At 34.9% G+C, this 14,780-nt stretch overlaps 1 protein-coding gene across 5 annotated transcripts in view; it reads left to right on the forward strand.

Moving 5' to 3' along the window:
- LOC101245721 (uncharacterized) overlaps positions 1-14,780 on the forward strand; it is a 55,109-nt gene that overhangs the window by 10,052 nt on the left and 30,277 nt on the right. For 2 of the 5 annotated variants that reach the window (XM_010314721.4, XM_010314723.4), the window contains exons 6-16: positions 477-614; positions 692-849; positions 4,768-4,936; positions 5,034-5,132; positions 5,247-5,333; positions 5,412-5,471; positions 5,557-5,714; positions 5,812-6,013; positions 9,322-9,441; positions 14,365-14,438; positions 14,585-14,695. In XM_010314721.4, the coding sequence (XP_010313023.2) occupies positions 477-614; positions 692-849; positions 4,768-4,936; positions 5,034-5,132; positions 5,247-5,333; positions 5,412-5,471; positions 5,557-5,714; positions 5,812-6,013; positions 9,322-9,441; positions 14,365-14,438; positions 14,585-14,695 (1,376 nt within the window). Of the gene's footprint in view, positions 1-476; positions 615-691; positions 850-4,486; positions 4,621-4,767; positions 4,937-5,033; positions 5,133-5,246; positions 5,334-5,411; positions 5,472-5,556; positions 5,715-5,811; positions 6,014-9,321; positions 9,442-14,364; positions 14,439-14,584; positions 14,696-14,780 lie in introns of those variants that run through there. The other 3 variants (XM_004250746.5, XM_010314724.4, XM_069291657.1) reach the window with 2 other exon arrangements.

Raw genomic sequence — 14,780 nt, forward strand, 5'->3', positions numbered from 1 at the left:
TGGATCGGGATGAATTAATATGAAGTAAAAAGAACTTATGAAGCAACAAGTAAAAGGTGAGGATTGAAGAAACATGGAGTCAAATGTGAGATCTGGACTTCTATGACTTTCTACTAAATGAATTTGGAGATAATAAACTTGTTGCTACTAGGACATCAAGGGAAACATACAAATGTTAATTTGGAAGCCATGTCAAAAAAGTTCTGTACTTTGATTATCACATAAGCTACTCTTCTTAAATTAGAAATTCTAATTTATTGGTTGCATTAGATAAATTTTAGTTTTCTGTCTTATTACATGAATGGCTGAATTAGCTTGGTGACAAGGTTTCAGCATTTTAGATAGACTCCATCATCGTCTAAATGCTATATATCAGAGTTCTAGTTCGTACTTTCTTCTTTGTTTTCATTTTTAGTGCAATCCGTTCTTGTTAATTATTTCAAAGATTGAAGTACCTGCCTTCTCATGCAAAACAGGATGTTGACCTTTATACTTTGTGGGCTGAAGAAATAGTAACTGAAGACAATGTTGTACTGGATGTTCTTTTCCTCATATTTTACGAGTTCTGCCCCTGCACGGGTGAACTGTGGAAAAAATTGTGCTTACTTTATGAGGTACTTCCTTGAAACTTTAGTTGGAGTTCTTATCTCTTAGACTTGCATATTTGCTGATCCTAGCACAATTATTTCAGGGATTCATTTCAAATTCTTATAATTTTGGGAGGTTGGCTGTATCTGCTGAAGCAGTTTCCTCTATTTATCATGCCAAACTGCAGCTGCTGCTTATCCTCATAGAAACTTTGGATTTGGAAAATCTTTTGCAGATGGTTCATGATGAAACTCCGTTCAGGTTGTTGTTAACAGTTCATTAGCTCCATGCTTACTATTACTGTTGTAATTTTTTTTAGTCAAGGAGTAAATTCATTAACGATGGGGAAAACTCCAATATACACAAAGGGGTCATTTGATAATTTGATACACTTTTTCAACCTATGTAAATATTAGTTATACACCCTATTTGGTACTATCCTATGTATAACTAATACATAACAAGCCAGGTCTTAACAATATCAAGTTTATTAATGCATACATTAGCATGGTTATAGATACAATTGCCCATGAAAGTGTATAAAACTATAGAATATGGAGTATATTGTAAATAATTTTTTTTAGGTATTATGCAATGCATATTATTTGTAATACACCAAACCAAATAGTGGAAGTTGTCTTTATTACCCCTTTTTCATCATTAGGATCATTTAATATATTTTAGTCCATTAACCACCAATCAAATTAATTATTTAAAATTATCCGTCAACTAAACAACCGTAGTTAATGAATAGCTCCAAAATCCCCAAATCAACTTCACCGGTTGATAAAAAATTACCCGTGGCAATTATAGGGAGGGGTAAAACTGTAATTTTAAGAAATTTACCAAAAATGACCTTCCTAGTTATTTCAATTTATTTAAAGTAATCTCTGAATGTTATACCCACACCACATGTGCTCCCAATAATTAAGCCTACTTCTTTCCCATGTCTTGGAAGTTATATTACCACTTAGATCCTCTCACCACTGCATAATGTTTCTCCAAAGACCACACTACAAGGAATACTAATGTTTCTAGTTTTCCACCCTCTTCCAATATATTCTGCTATCACATGTGAAATATAAAAAGCTTCTCATTGCCCTGAGAAATAATGTACCAGAGGTGCTCAAGAAATATGAATTTTGGATTATGTAGAGTATGATACATACGCATCCCTCTGTTTAAGCTTAGGGAAGTGCGATATTTGTAATTAAGTATACAATATTATATAGTGTCCTATAGAATATTCTCTATGATCTTTCTTATTCAAGTATAGACGTGTATGAATCTAAATACATATGCACTTAATATTCTAACATCCTTTCAAACTCAACATGGAGAAACCAACTTGAATTTGCATACTTAAAAAAATTAGAAGTTGGTGCTGAACTCTTGCTGGAATAGTGGCTAGTGCACAACCACCAAAAATAAAAGTGGTGTTGAAATTCTTTATTCCAGAAACTCACTGGTAACTACACAATGAAAAAAGTGCTTCTAGCACTGCATACAGAGAGAAATCTATTTTCAATCATGGAAAAAGATATAGTGTTGCAAATCTTAAGAACATTATCAGTGTAACATGAATTTGCAGAACAATGGCAATAAATTCAAAGTTTAGAGGAGGGATTCGATCATGTAAAATTCGCTGTGCTGTTATCACTGGTTTCTAGAGCGATGGATGGTAGTTGAATGATCTTAGATAGAAGAGCATGTTTGACTGGTCTAAAGAGACCAGGGCACTTGTTGCAGGAGAGAGGAGCATTGTCGGGCACCAAAGAACCCCATGAACTACCCAAAACCTCATAAGGTCCATAAGGGCTACCATTCATCCACAAGAACAATTGTCTAATTGTAGATTGCAATATCTTATCCAATTTCTCCACCTGTATGATAAACACATGCTCTCATAATGAAGTTTCGGAAGTTGCATTTGACATGATCATATGCCTTCCCAAGGTTCAACAAGCACGAAAAATGCAGGGGCTTTATCAACCACGTAGAGTTTCAACCCTTCCAAAACTGTAGTTTCATCAAAGTCTCTTTGCAGCCACTCTTTCTCCTCCGCTGTGATGAAAGACCTACCAGTCAGGCCTCCACGTTTCAGTTTCAGCATAAAGATCCTGATGGTAGCCTACGATTTCCATTTTTATATCTTTAGGATCAGTAATAACTTCCCTTGAACTTCCTTGTTATCAATATGGTTAAATCTTTGTGAGAGTTGGCCATTTTCTTGAAAAAACATGGTGTTTTTGTCTCCTTCAACCATAAAGTTCTTGACATTTGCCTCCATTAAATCTCTTCATATTTAGTTGCCTCTTAGCTTTCCATATAAAATTAGCTTTTTGTAACATTTCATCCTCAATAAATACGCGCTCAATTCTTGTAAGTTATCCAGTATTAAACTCTGGTTCATTATCTCTATCTTCTTTATTTTTAAATTTCGATAGTTGTTTGTGTGAGAAATATAGGAAAAGAATAGTATTGAATTGTTGTTGTGTCTACATCATTACATTGACACCTTATTTATATACACTAGATAGAATTTTTTTACCAAGTAGGATACTATTTACGATGCCTATTTCTATTGGTATTACTATTCCTATTCTATATAGGATCGTATAAACCTATTCCTATTCTGATAGGATTGTATAAACCTATTCATATTCTAATAGGATTGTATAAACATATTCATGTTCTAACAGTTTGCATTCCATTTCTTCAGCTTAGCTTTCATACTTTAAAGAAAATATTTGCATTCTTAACATTAATTAGGTGTACAGACTTTGTTTCTGGGTTATGTGCTAAATGACTTTGAGTAATGTTTTTACATGTTTCTTTTTTGAGAAATATTTGGTCTCGATATGTTAATTAATAACATATGAATAACCTATTAAACAAACTAAATTTGGTGAACTGTTGTGGAGCAGTAGAGGTACTGTAGTGAAATTCTTTGGCCAAAATTAGATTAGCCAAACAAATTATGTAATCTCATTGCTTTGTGTGAGAGCAATAAATACTACTGCCTGGATTTGATTAGCCAAGTCAATTAGGATCATTGCTTCATACCAGGAGTTGCATCAACTTTGGTGCTGTCTGTGGAGCTGTTAAAGATTATTATCTCTTTTTGTTTATGCCAGTCCTTATGTTCAACAACAACAACAACAACAAACCCAGTGAAATCCCACTTAGTGGGGTTTGAGGAGGGTATAGTGTATGCAAACTTTACCGCTACCTCGTGGAGATAGAAATGCCGTTTATTAAAGACTCTCGGCTTAAGTGCATCAAAACCAATTAGAATAAGAAGAAAACATTGAAGAAAGCATAGTCATTAATAAGAAAATAGTGCAAACTCTCCACAAGAAAACACTAACAACAGTAAAATATTGATAATCAAATACAATAACATATGACAAGAACTACAAGGGTACAACTAGTACTAAGACATGCTCTAACAAACCTAAACCTTGACCAGACAAGACGCCCTCCACCCCTACTATCCGTCTATCTAGTCTACCCTAATCTGCGAGCTCCACTCCTTCCTATCTAGAGTCATGTCCTCGCCTCTTCGGTAATATAAAGCTGCATCATATCTTGTCTAATCATCTCTCCTCAATACTTCTTCAGCTACCTCTACCCCTCTGCGAATCCCCTATAACCAGCCTCTGCATGCCCGGTCCAAAATATCCTTTTTATATTTTTTGACTAACTATATTTAATGTCACTAGCTGCTCACCAAAACTAGATTCTTGTTGTTGGCACATCTGTGAATAAGTAAAACAACATTTCATAGTGGAAATCATTTAAACTACGAGATTCTTTAACACATCATATGCACTGATGTATCACTATCACAATTATGGTCTCGGATGATTCAATGAACTGCAGTCTAGTGCAACTCCTTTGGAGTATGAATAGCTTTTTCTCTAATTCATGTTGGAAATTGTGTGATATCTAATTCTAATTATGGAGGGCAATTGCATGGCTTTTCTGCTGGATGACTGACCCCATTGGAGGGAAGATCAAATAGTACTGGTTAGCTATAAACCTCCGTCTTGTTTTTTCATGTTCTTATGGGTTCTTAACTTCTCTCAAGATTTTCTGTTCACTTTTATCGTTGTTGCTTAGGTATGTTTGTCCTATTTCCTTATTGACTTAATGACTACCTTTTTTCAAAATCAGGCATGGTTATGTTACTTTTTCTTTGTCGGAGGTGGAAGAAATTGATGCTATGGTATCCACTTTTGATGTTTTCGAAAACAAAGAATCGGGACCATTGGTTTTGGCATGGGCAGTGTTTCTCTGTCTAATTTCATCTCTTCCAGGAAAAGAAGAAAACAGTATACTGATGGTCTGTTGTGCTTCATATTGCGTAATTGACTTGCTTGTGCTTTCTCCAATAGCTGTAATGTTTTGAGATTGTTTTGCATGTCTTAATGCTGTTTCAGGAGATCGATCATATTGGTTATGTCCGCCAAGCTTTTGAAGCTGGATCATTGAGTTCTTTTCTTGAAATTATTGAAAATGATATACTGAGGGATTTTGATGTGAGTGAATTGCTTGTATATTCATTATATAAAAATTATATTTCACCCACTTACCTTTCTAAAGTATTCAGGTGGTGCATTATATCATTTTATCTTTGCTTTGATATTTATTAGTTTTTTCAGGGCCCAATTACTGGTTTTAGAAGTGTTTTGCGGACATTTTTATCAGCATTTATTGCATCTTATGAGATCAATCTCCAGGTTATTTAATTTCAAAGACTTCATTGCTTTTTGAAGGAATAAGCATATCTTAATTGTCATGCCTTTCCTGTTTTGCAGCTAGAGGATGGTAACCTGAAATTGATTTTGGATATTCTTTGCAAAATTTATCAAGGAGAGGTTTGGATGATTGTTGTGTTTTTGAGCCTTCAAATTCATATTTTCTCTCATTAATACAGGGTGACTATTGCCTTATTTTGTGCAGGAGTCCCTTTGTACTCAGTTTTGGGATAGGGAAAGTTTTGTTGATGGTCCTATCAGGTGCCTTCTTTGCAGCTTGGAGGGTGAATTCCCATTTAGAACTGCTGAACTTTTACAGTTGTTAACTGCACTTTGTGAAGGAGCGTGGCCTGCGGAATGTGTGTAAGTAACTTTCTCTTTCCGAGGAATCATGAAGGATCCTTTCATTTATGTTGCTTGTAGAATGTGTTGTGAGAAATTATGTATGCGTCTTGAACAGATTTAATTTTCTAGACAAGTCCACTGGATTGTCGTCTCCTGTTGACATCAGTAGCTGTGCAATTGTGAATGATGCTTCTCAGACTGTTATGGTGGTCCAACCATTACATCTTCCTGGTATTGAGGGGCTGGTCATTCCTAGTGGAACCCGTGGCCATCTGTTAAAGATGATTGATAGGGATATTGCTCTAGTCAGATGGGAGGTAACTATAACTGCTATTTCATTCATTTCACTATTATACTTCTTTGACTGTTCAATTCTTTCTACCACTAGCTATGGGAGCAAGCTTACCCTGATTTTTCGAAAGTTGTAATTTTTAGGAGCTAATTATGCTGCATTCATCTTCATTTTCATGCGTAACTTGGTATTAGTTTCTTGTTGATGCATGTCTTTGTTGGTTTTGCAAAATTTTATTGTTGACACAGCCAAACTTCAATTTTTAGAGAATTTTTAGATGTTAATATCGGACTGCTTTATGTTTCTTCTATATGACATTGATGCAAAGTCCATAATGGATATGATATGAAGTGGATTCTTTTTTCCGAACTGGTAAAGTAGTAATTGTATTAACGGAAAAGGGTACTTTTTTTTTCAAAAAAATTAACGCAAAAGGGTAATAAATGTCCTTAAGCTATGTGAAATTAACAAAAATGTCCTTAATTAATAGTTCGGTCCAAAAATGGCCTCATTGTTACTTAATGGGTCACAAATGTCCTCTTCCTACGGAGAATAATAGTATTTCTTTTTCTTTTTAAACATATGCTATTCCAAAAAAAATTATTATTAAAAAAATTAATTCTTGTTTATTTTCTTTTTAAATCACTTTAACTAATGAATAAGTAGGAAATGATCTTTTTTTTCCTTCTTAATCTCACTTTAACGATTAAAATAAAATAACTCAATTTACCTTTTTTTTTTTTTGAGAATTAGTACTGTTGTATTCTTCAGCATTAGGACTGCTGGCCACCACCAAAAACATGTTACTGGGCAGTGAGATTCAAATCTAAACTTTACGAAGTACCTAGAAAATCAACCAACTCTTCTACTTCCTCTATACATTTTTTTTACACCAACAAAAATAAGGTTTCCAGACACTTCCATTTCACATCATGAATGGACCTGATCTTGTCTTCAAAGCACCTTCCATTTCTCTCTTTCCAAATTGTCCACCATATGCATGAGGGTATTATCCTCCACCATATTTTCTGACTCTTGCTTCCGCCTCTTCTAATCCAACAGCTCATCAGATCAGGGCATTGTCCATGTTGTCTTTGTGAGACTGAAAAACAGATTCAACACTTGAGTAGTGAACTTACAGTGTAGGAACTGGTGATTATTTGCCTCTCTTGTTTCATTGCACAAAAAACACCTAGTCACCACTACTCTCCCCTTCTTTTGTAGTACTTCATGAGTAAGGCATGCATTTTTAACTACTAGCCAAGTGAAACCTCTCATCTTGGTTGGAGCTATATTCTTCCATACATTCTTCCATATCATTAGCTCTTCCTCTTGCATAACATTATATTCCCTCTTGTACAAATTTTTAACAGAGAAACTGCCTTCTGTAGTGTGTCTCCACCTTAGCTTGTCAGCTTCCATTGTGGTTCCATCAAAAACTTCCACTTCGTTTAGCAAACTAGCCACCCTTTCCACTTCCCAATCATTTAGATGTCTTCTGAAACTGAAATTCCAGCCCTGGTTAGACCAACATTTGGCAACATTTATCTCTGTATTCTCACATTACATCATAAGATATGGGATTCGTCCTGCAATGGAGCTTCGCCTAGCCAATTGTCCTTCCAGAACCCGGTTTTGAGGCCATTGCCCACCCTAATCCTTGAGTTCTTCTGCAACTTCGGCCATTGTGCTCTGATTGCTCTCCAGACACCCACCCCATATGTTGTATTTTGCTCATTTGTGCACCAGGGTTTGGTTTGCCCATACTTGTATATAATTGCTTGCTTCCAAAGAGAAGACTCTTCTTCACAAAATCTCCAAAGCCACTTCATCAAAAGGCTATTGTTTTGGGTCTTCAGATTTCTTACTTCTAGTCCCCCTTGGCCTTTGCTAGATTGAGTCACTTCCCATTTTACCAGATTGTAACCCTTTCCTTCTTTACTCCTTTTCCACAAAAAATCCCTTCTTAATCTGTTAAGTATTTCCACCACACTGTCCGGGATGAGAAACAAGGACATCACATAGGTGGGCAAGGAATCCAAGACTGAATTAATCAGTGTGATCCTTCCTCCTAAAGATAAGTATTGTGACTTCCATTTGGCTAGTCTCCTTTCAGACTTCTCTATAATTCTATCCCTTATCTCGACCTCTTTGAACTTCCTGCCTAAAGGCATGCGTAAGTACTCACATGGCAGAAGATCCACACAACATCCAAGCACACTTGACCTCTTTGATAGGGAAAATGATGCTTTTTCTCGAATTCACCTTTAGACCAGAAATGGCTTCAAAAACCACCAGCATGACTCATAGCTAACCTGCTCCACTACAGCTTCACAAAAAATGATAGTGATGAGATATCTCTAGGTCACTCTCTCCAATTTTGAAGCCCCTTTACCAGTTGTTATGAATTGCTACTCTCATCATGTTGCTAAGTCCTTCCATTGCAAGTATGAACAAGAAAGGAGATAAAGGATCCCTTTGTTAGAGTCCTCTTTCTAAGGGAAAAAAACCAATAGGTTCTCCATTCACTAAATAGAGAACCTGATAGTTTTAGGACAAAAATTGATCCACTTCAGCCATCTTTCCCCAAATCCCATCTGCTTCAAGACACTCAATCGATAGCCCCGATTCACATGGTCATAGGCCTTTTCAATATCTAATCTTTTATTTTAAGATTAGCTAGTCAGCAAGTTAATTCATCCTGGATTACTTGGCATGTAAACAATTCTCTCTCATGTTTTTGTTGTGCTGAAGATCTAAAAGTTTACCCAGTTATTTTATATAATTATGGGTCATGTTGCTAAAAAATTAGCTAAGGTTTTGTCCAAAATTATCCTGTAACTGAGGTTGGTTTTCTATAAAGCTAGAACATAAGAGAAAATGAAATCTTACCCGCCCTCCCCCTCCCCCCCAGGGTAATGAGCAAAGTAAAATAATTAGAGGAATATGAATTATTTAAAATTTCATCATATTTTGCTGCTAATATTCTGTCAGTAAGAACTCATATACAATCTCATCCTTCACTTTGTCAGCATTACCATTTTTATCTTTTGCTGACCGTTTTACACAATAATGTGAATGCTTCAGAATGATCTTTTGTTGTTGAAAGGATATTCTTTTAGTTCTTTTTTGTATTGCTTGTGTTTTAACTATCCTTTAATTTGATTTTGGGATTTTCTTATGTAAAAAAACACACATTCTATCTCTCTGCTGCTGTCTCCATTTTCTCTTCTTTCTGATAAAAAATTGTTGTGATCTAGTGTTAGGAGTTTGAAATTCAAACCTTTTCTCTTGTATATTCAGCTTCAGTAATTGTAACTTGCTAATTTGTAGTTCCCGCAATCTGGGATAGTAGTGCTGCTTTTGCGTTTGGCCCAAGGGCTGTACTTGGAGAAAACCAGTGAAATTGTTATGACTCTTGGATTTCTCAGCCGGCTTGTGACTTTCAACATGGTAATCCACACAATTAATTTTTCTTTGCATGGTGATTTTGATACATCTATTGCAACTGCCCAATCTAAGCGAAGAGATTTGTTCCTTCGTGTCATTGCATCCATATAAATGCATTTACACTGTTTTCTAGTTGATTTAGTGTGCCTGATGACGGGTGATACATTTGTATCCATTTGCACTGGTGGTTGCAATTGATGTTTGCTATGCTACTTCTGAAATCTTAGTTCTCTTAGTCCTTTTCTGCTGTCCATTTCTTTCTACCATTAATATGGTACTTTGTCAACTGCAATAAGGGCTGCAGTAATGACTCTTTGGGAAGGATACCTTGTAATTGGATCTGGGTATTACTGAATGTAAAATTACACAATTTTGGATTGTTTTGTCTGGTGTATTACATGGTCTGCATGGAATAGGATGTGATTAAGGGGGAGTAATTACACTTTCCAATTCTCAAGAGGAGTTAAGAGTTATTGGTAATTCCCAGGTGATTTTTCAAATTCTCCTTTATTCTAGTCTTTCAAGCATTTTACTCCCGCCTGTCCAATTTATGCGATATAATTTGAACCGGCATGGAGTTTAGGAAGGAAATGAAGACATTCGAAACTTGTGCTGTAAAATATGCCATAGTATTTGTGTGGCTATAGCCTTTCACATGCCATAATATTTGTGGTCATAAAAGATTCTCATAAGGGTATATTGGGAAGTATGAAGTTAATTGTTTTTAAATCTAGAAGTGTCATTCTTTCTAGGACGGACTAAAAAAAGGTATCACATAAACTGAAAGGAGGGATGATTATTGTATACTCTTATTTCAATCATTTCAAATATAGGAGCATCTATTTTAAACAATTTTGTGTTTTTTTGCTGGTTTTATTTCTTTTTATAATTAGTACAAGTATTTTGTTATAGAAAAATGTTTTCAAAAACTCATATGTTCTTTTATTATTTTGAATGGAACAAATCACAAATTCGATTATATTCATGTGTGGGAAGATACTGATTGCTCTTTATGATAGTAGCTATCAATTTATAATTAATGAATATATATATATATTTAAAATATGCATATTAAATACCTAGTAATTAATAAAATTTATATTTTTATATGCACGTATTTGTTACAGATTAATTTTTTTTAATCTAAAAAGGTTTATTTTATCATTATTGTTAACTTCATTTCAAAAATTTAAAATATATGTAATTATACGTGTGCAGCCAAAATGACATGGAATAACATTGTAATTAGGTTATAAAAAATAAAAAGTCTTACGTAACATGTAATTACTACTACTTGCTACCCTAGTAATTACACCAATCCAATTACAAGGTGTTCATCTCAACAAGCTTGCTCCACTTCTACCATGCTTTCAGAGAAAACAAGTCAAATACTCAAAACAAGTGTTTTGGAAAGACCAGCCTTGTGATGAGTCTTTTCATGTCTATGCGAAGCCTAAGCTTGTTCAGTTTCACGTTGTTGAATGCAAAGATGTATTCTTTGTTTCACTTAGGGGTCATTTGGTAGAGTGTATTAGAAGAAATAATGCATGCATTAACTTTGAGTATTAATAGTACCTTGTTTTGTACACTTTTCAACCTATATATAACTACTAATGCTTGCATTGATTATACACTCTATTGTGTATTAAAATGTGTGTTATTAATACCATGGATTTCTAGGTATTAGTAATGCAAGAGATTTAATGCGTGCATTAGCATGGTTAAGACTCAATTATCCCTCAAAACCCTTTTTACAGTTTTTCCACCATAATTGTGGATGATATTTTTTAAATTAATATTTTTATGCAATGAATGCAATTTACAATACACCAAACATTGCATAAAAATTATCTATGTATAATTATTGGAAGCAAAACTAATACAAGCACTACTAATGCAAGCAATATTACTATACTCTATTTAACATTATTTTTATACACTCTTATCAGACTATTCCTTAGTTTCTAAGTTCATGTTTTCTTAAGTTTCTATTTGTTAAAAGAGATGCGGTTTTGATGGAGTAAGAGGAGAGAAAATTACATAAATAAAAGATATTTCTGAATAGATTTGAGTTGTACTATGCTGCAAAATAGATGAAGTCTCTTAAATGGCTCTAGTTCAGCTTATTCGGCATTGGATATTTTGCATATACAAACTCCAACAACTTGCCAAACAATTATCTTTACAAGTTTCTATATTTTCGTCAAACCATATTTGCTTAACTTCAATCATTGTTGCAGTCATAAAAAAATAGTTGGTTTTCTTGCTAGATTGACAAATATTGTAGGGAGAATGAAGCAACTTTTAAAATACTTTTGATAAGAATGGACCTTGGCCAACCCTAATTCAATTCCCAAAACCAGCTCATGAGGTGAGGTTAGACCCAGTCCATATAAGGAGCCTAAAACACCCACAACTGGTGTAAAAAATTCAATATGAGAAGATATGCACTTGAGCTGAATTCAACCTTAAAAGTTAGGTCATGACTCAAGGATTGGCAAAGACAATATAAAGGGGCCACAACCCATTTCAATCTATGTGGACGTGACATGACTCCACACACAGCCAGGATCGGACAATTAGAGGGTGATAACATAACACAAGAGCTCAATTTTGAGAAACACAAGAAAGCGTCTGATGGGTCTAACACTGGTCTGCTACCATGTGAAGAAATAGATCTTATGTCTAATTCAATTCCAAAAGTTATCATGAGAGGAGGATTTTCCAAAACCATTTAAGGAGACTATAACCTAGTCTCTCAAACAAAAGGAAATGAGTTGTCTTCCTATACGATCTTTGAGCAATCTTGATGAGCTACCTTTTCGTGTTGAATTAGTTTTATGGTCCATTTGTTAATAAGGTACCAGACTAGACAAAATTCCTGTGTTCCAGTCTCATCACCTCCCATTATTAGGAAAATAATTTCCACGTGCTTGGCTCATCAAATAGAATCAAACTTGCATGTGTGGGGATGTGGTGAAGGCATATACGTAAATAAATCGAAGTATACTCTCTTTAATAGCTTTAGCTTTTAGATGGGGTGACCACCCACTTCAACATGGTATTAGAGCATACAAAAACATCAAGCTGCACGTGACATGGTGTATTGAGGATGCTGTTAATAAATTCAAAAGTATCCTCTCAACTACTTAATCTTTTAGATGAAATGATCACACAAATTTAGTGTGGTACCAGAGCTAAACAGACCCATTCCTATTCTTAGTGTACTCAGTGCTAGCCCCCCAGGTTATGCCCTTCAAGTTTCAAATGTCCAGTCTTTGTTGTGAGGGAGTGTGTTAAGTATCCCACATTGGTGGATGAAATCAAGTGTTGTCTCGGTATATGTTCTTGACAGTCCTTATCTCTAGCTTTGAGTTGAGTTAGATAACTGCTTCATTTTTGTTCCCTTTTTGAAAGGGGTAGAAACAAGTGAGAGGGAAATCACTAACTTGCTTAGACATCAAACTATTTAGTGACTAGATCCTTATGTCTAGTAAGTCCTGTCAACAACATAATACCCTGTATAGTCTCACAACAGAGAGGCTGTTCCCGATAGACCTTGGACTAAAGAAATCAATTTGCAGAATATGTTCAAAAGAACTACAGGAGTAAAAAACTATGCTGAAAATATTGAAAAAAGAGTTGTACTAACAGTAAAGTAGTTAACTTAAAAGGAACCATTATAGTAATAAATATTGAAGAATAAGATAATTAGCTTTCTTAATAATAATATGTATGGAAAATAAGAAATGCTCAATTACCTACTAATCGTCAATCCTAATCCTCGACCTCTATGCTCTATCTAGGGTCGTGTCCTCAATGAGCGAAAGATGCGCTATGTTCTGTCTAATATCTCTCTTCGATCCTTTCCACTTTAGATTAGCTAGGTTTGGATCAATTCCTTGTTGAACCTTTCTTGGATTCATGTCTAGTATGGTTTTCCTGTATGAGTTCATTATCTTCCCCGGTGGATAAATTCTGATGATTAACTGCCACTTTACTTGTCAGATGGACTTTTGTTATCTTGGAATTTTCTGTTCTCCCCAATCTTATTTATACTTCTATCCTTTTGTTTTACCTAGTTTCCTATTTACTTGTTTGATTTTTTTTAATTATATCTTGGTTGCTATCAAATATAGATGGCTGTGCTCCTATGTCTTAACCAAAGCTATGCACATGTTTTCAAAGTAACATAACTTTTGTCAAGGGTGTAGCTGAGAGAAAGATCTGGAACTCAACCTTTCTTATTTGTTTTAACTGGACGTCATTGACTCCTTTCTGTTTAGGACCAATTTTCTGCATTCAACTCTCTGTTCTTTTTTGTGTTTAAAAAGAAAAGAGTATAAGGAAGTTGGCAGGTGTAATAGTTTCCTCTGGACAATCAGAGATCGGAAAGTAGAGAGGTAGCTATGTGGATTCAAAAAGTCAGCAACAGCAAGTGTCTCCTCATAAGTCATATCTCTGAGCCATTTCACACATGCAATTGTTACCTCAAATATGGTTGCTCACTCTTACTTTCCTGCATTTACACTCTAGTCCTTATGTTTTACAGAATTGGAAGTGTTTGTTGATTCTTTCACTTTCAACTTTATCCTTTAAATTGGTTGAGAACATGAGAGTGAGTTATTCGAGGCTGGATTAAGAGTTAGTTGACCTTAGAGAGGTTGAGAATAAGAGTTCAGATTGCATCTATATTTGCTTTAACTTTGAGGAACAACTGTAGGCCATAACAAAGTTTGTGATTTTATGCCCATTAGTGTGAAAGTTTCCAAGCAATGGAAAATTGTTGGTTCCTCACTATGGAAACTTTGCTGAGATATTGATGATGAAACTTTTGTAATCCTATTTGCCAACTGTTTCTCATGGCATGTCAACAATTGTTTTGGCCATTGATTTTTCTTGCTGCTGATAATATTGTGTGGTTAGGGTGTTTGCTATTCTCTTCTGGACCTTGGTGGCTATATGCACGATGAAATGAATTCACCAACAGAACACCTGCGGTATGGCTATAGTTCATTAATGGACCCCCTCAGTTTTCAATTGAATGTTATCCTATATGGTTGTTACATAATCACCAAAAAAAATTTCTCAAATTCTCTGTAAAATACTGTCTTTTCTTTGACTAAAATCCCTTCTTCAACTGCAGTATTAATGTGGCTGAAATCATTTGTGCTTTTATCAAGAATCTGTCTCCTGATTGCTCTGGTGTGGAGTTGATGTCAATGGGAGTTAAGATTTTAGCAAAGATGTTAAAATGGTAAACCTTTTTGTCTATCAAGTTATTAACATTAACTGTGTTTACTTCTCTGGCTCCTTTTCTATGCCTACTGAATTGAAAATTC

Source organism: Solanum lycopersicum, chromosome 11 (assembly GCF_036512215.1).
Source record: "Solanum lycopersicum chromosome 11, SLM_r2.1".
Lineage (NCBI taxonomy): Eukaryota > Viridiplantae > Streptophyta > Magnoliopsida > Solanales > Solanaceae > Solanum > Solanum lycopersicum.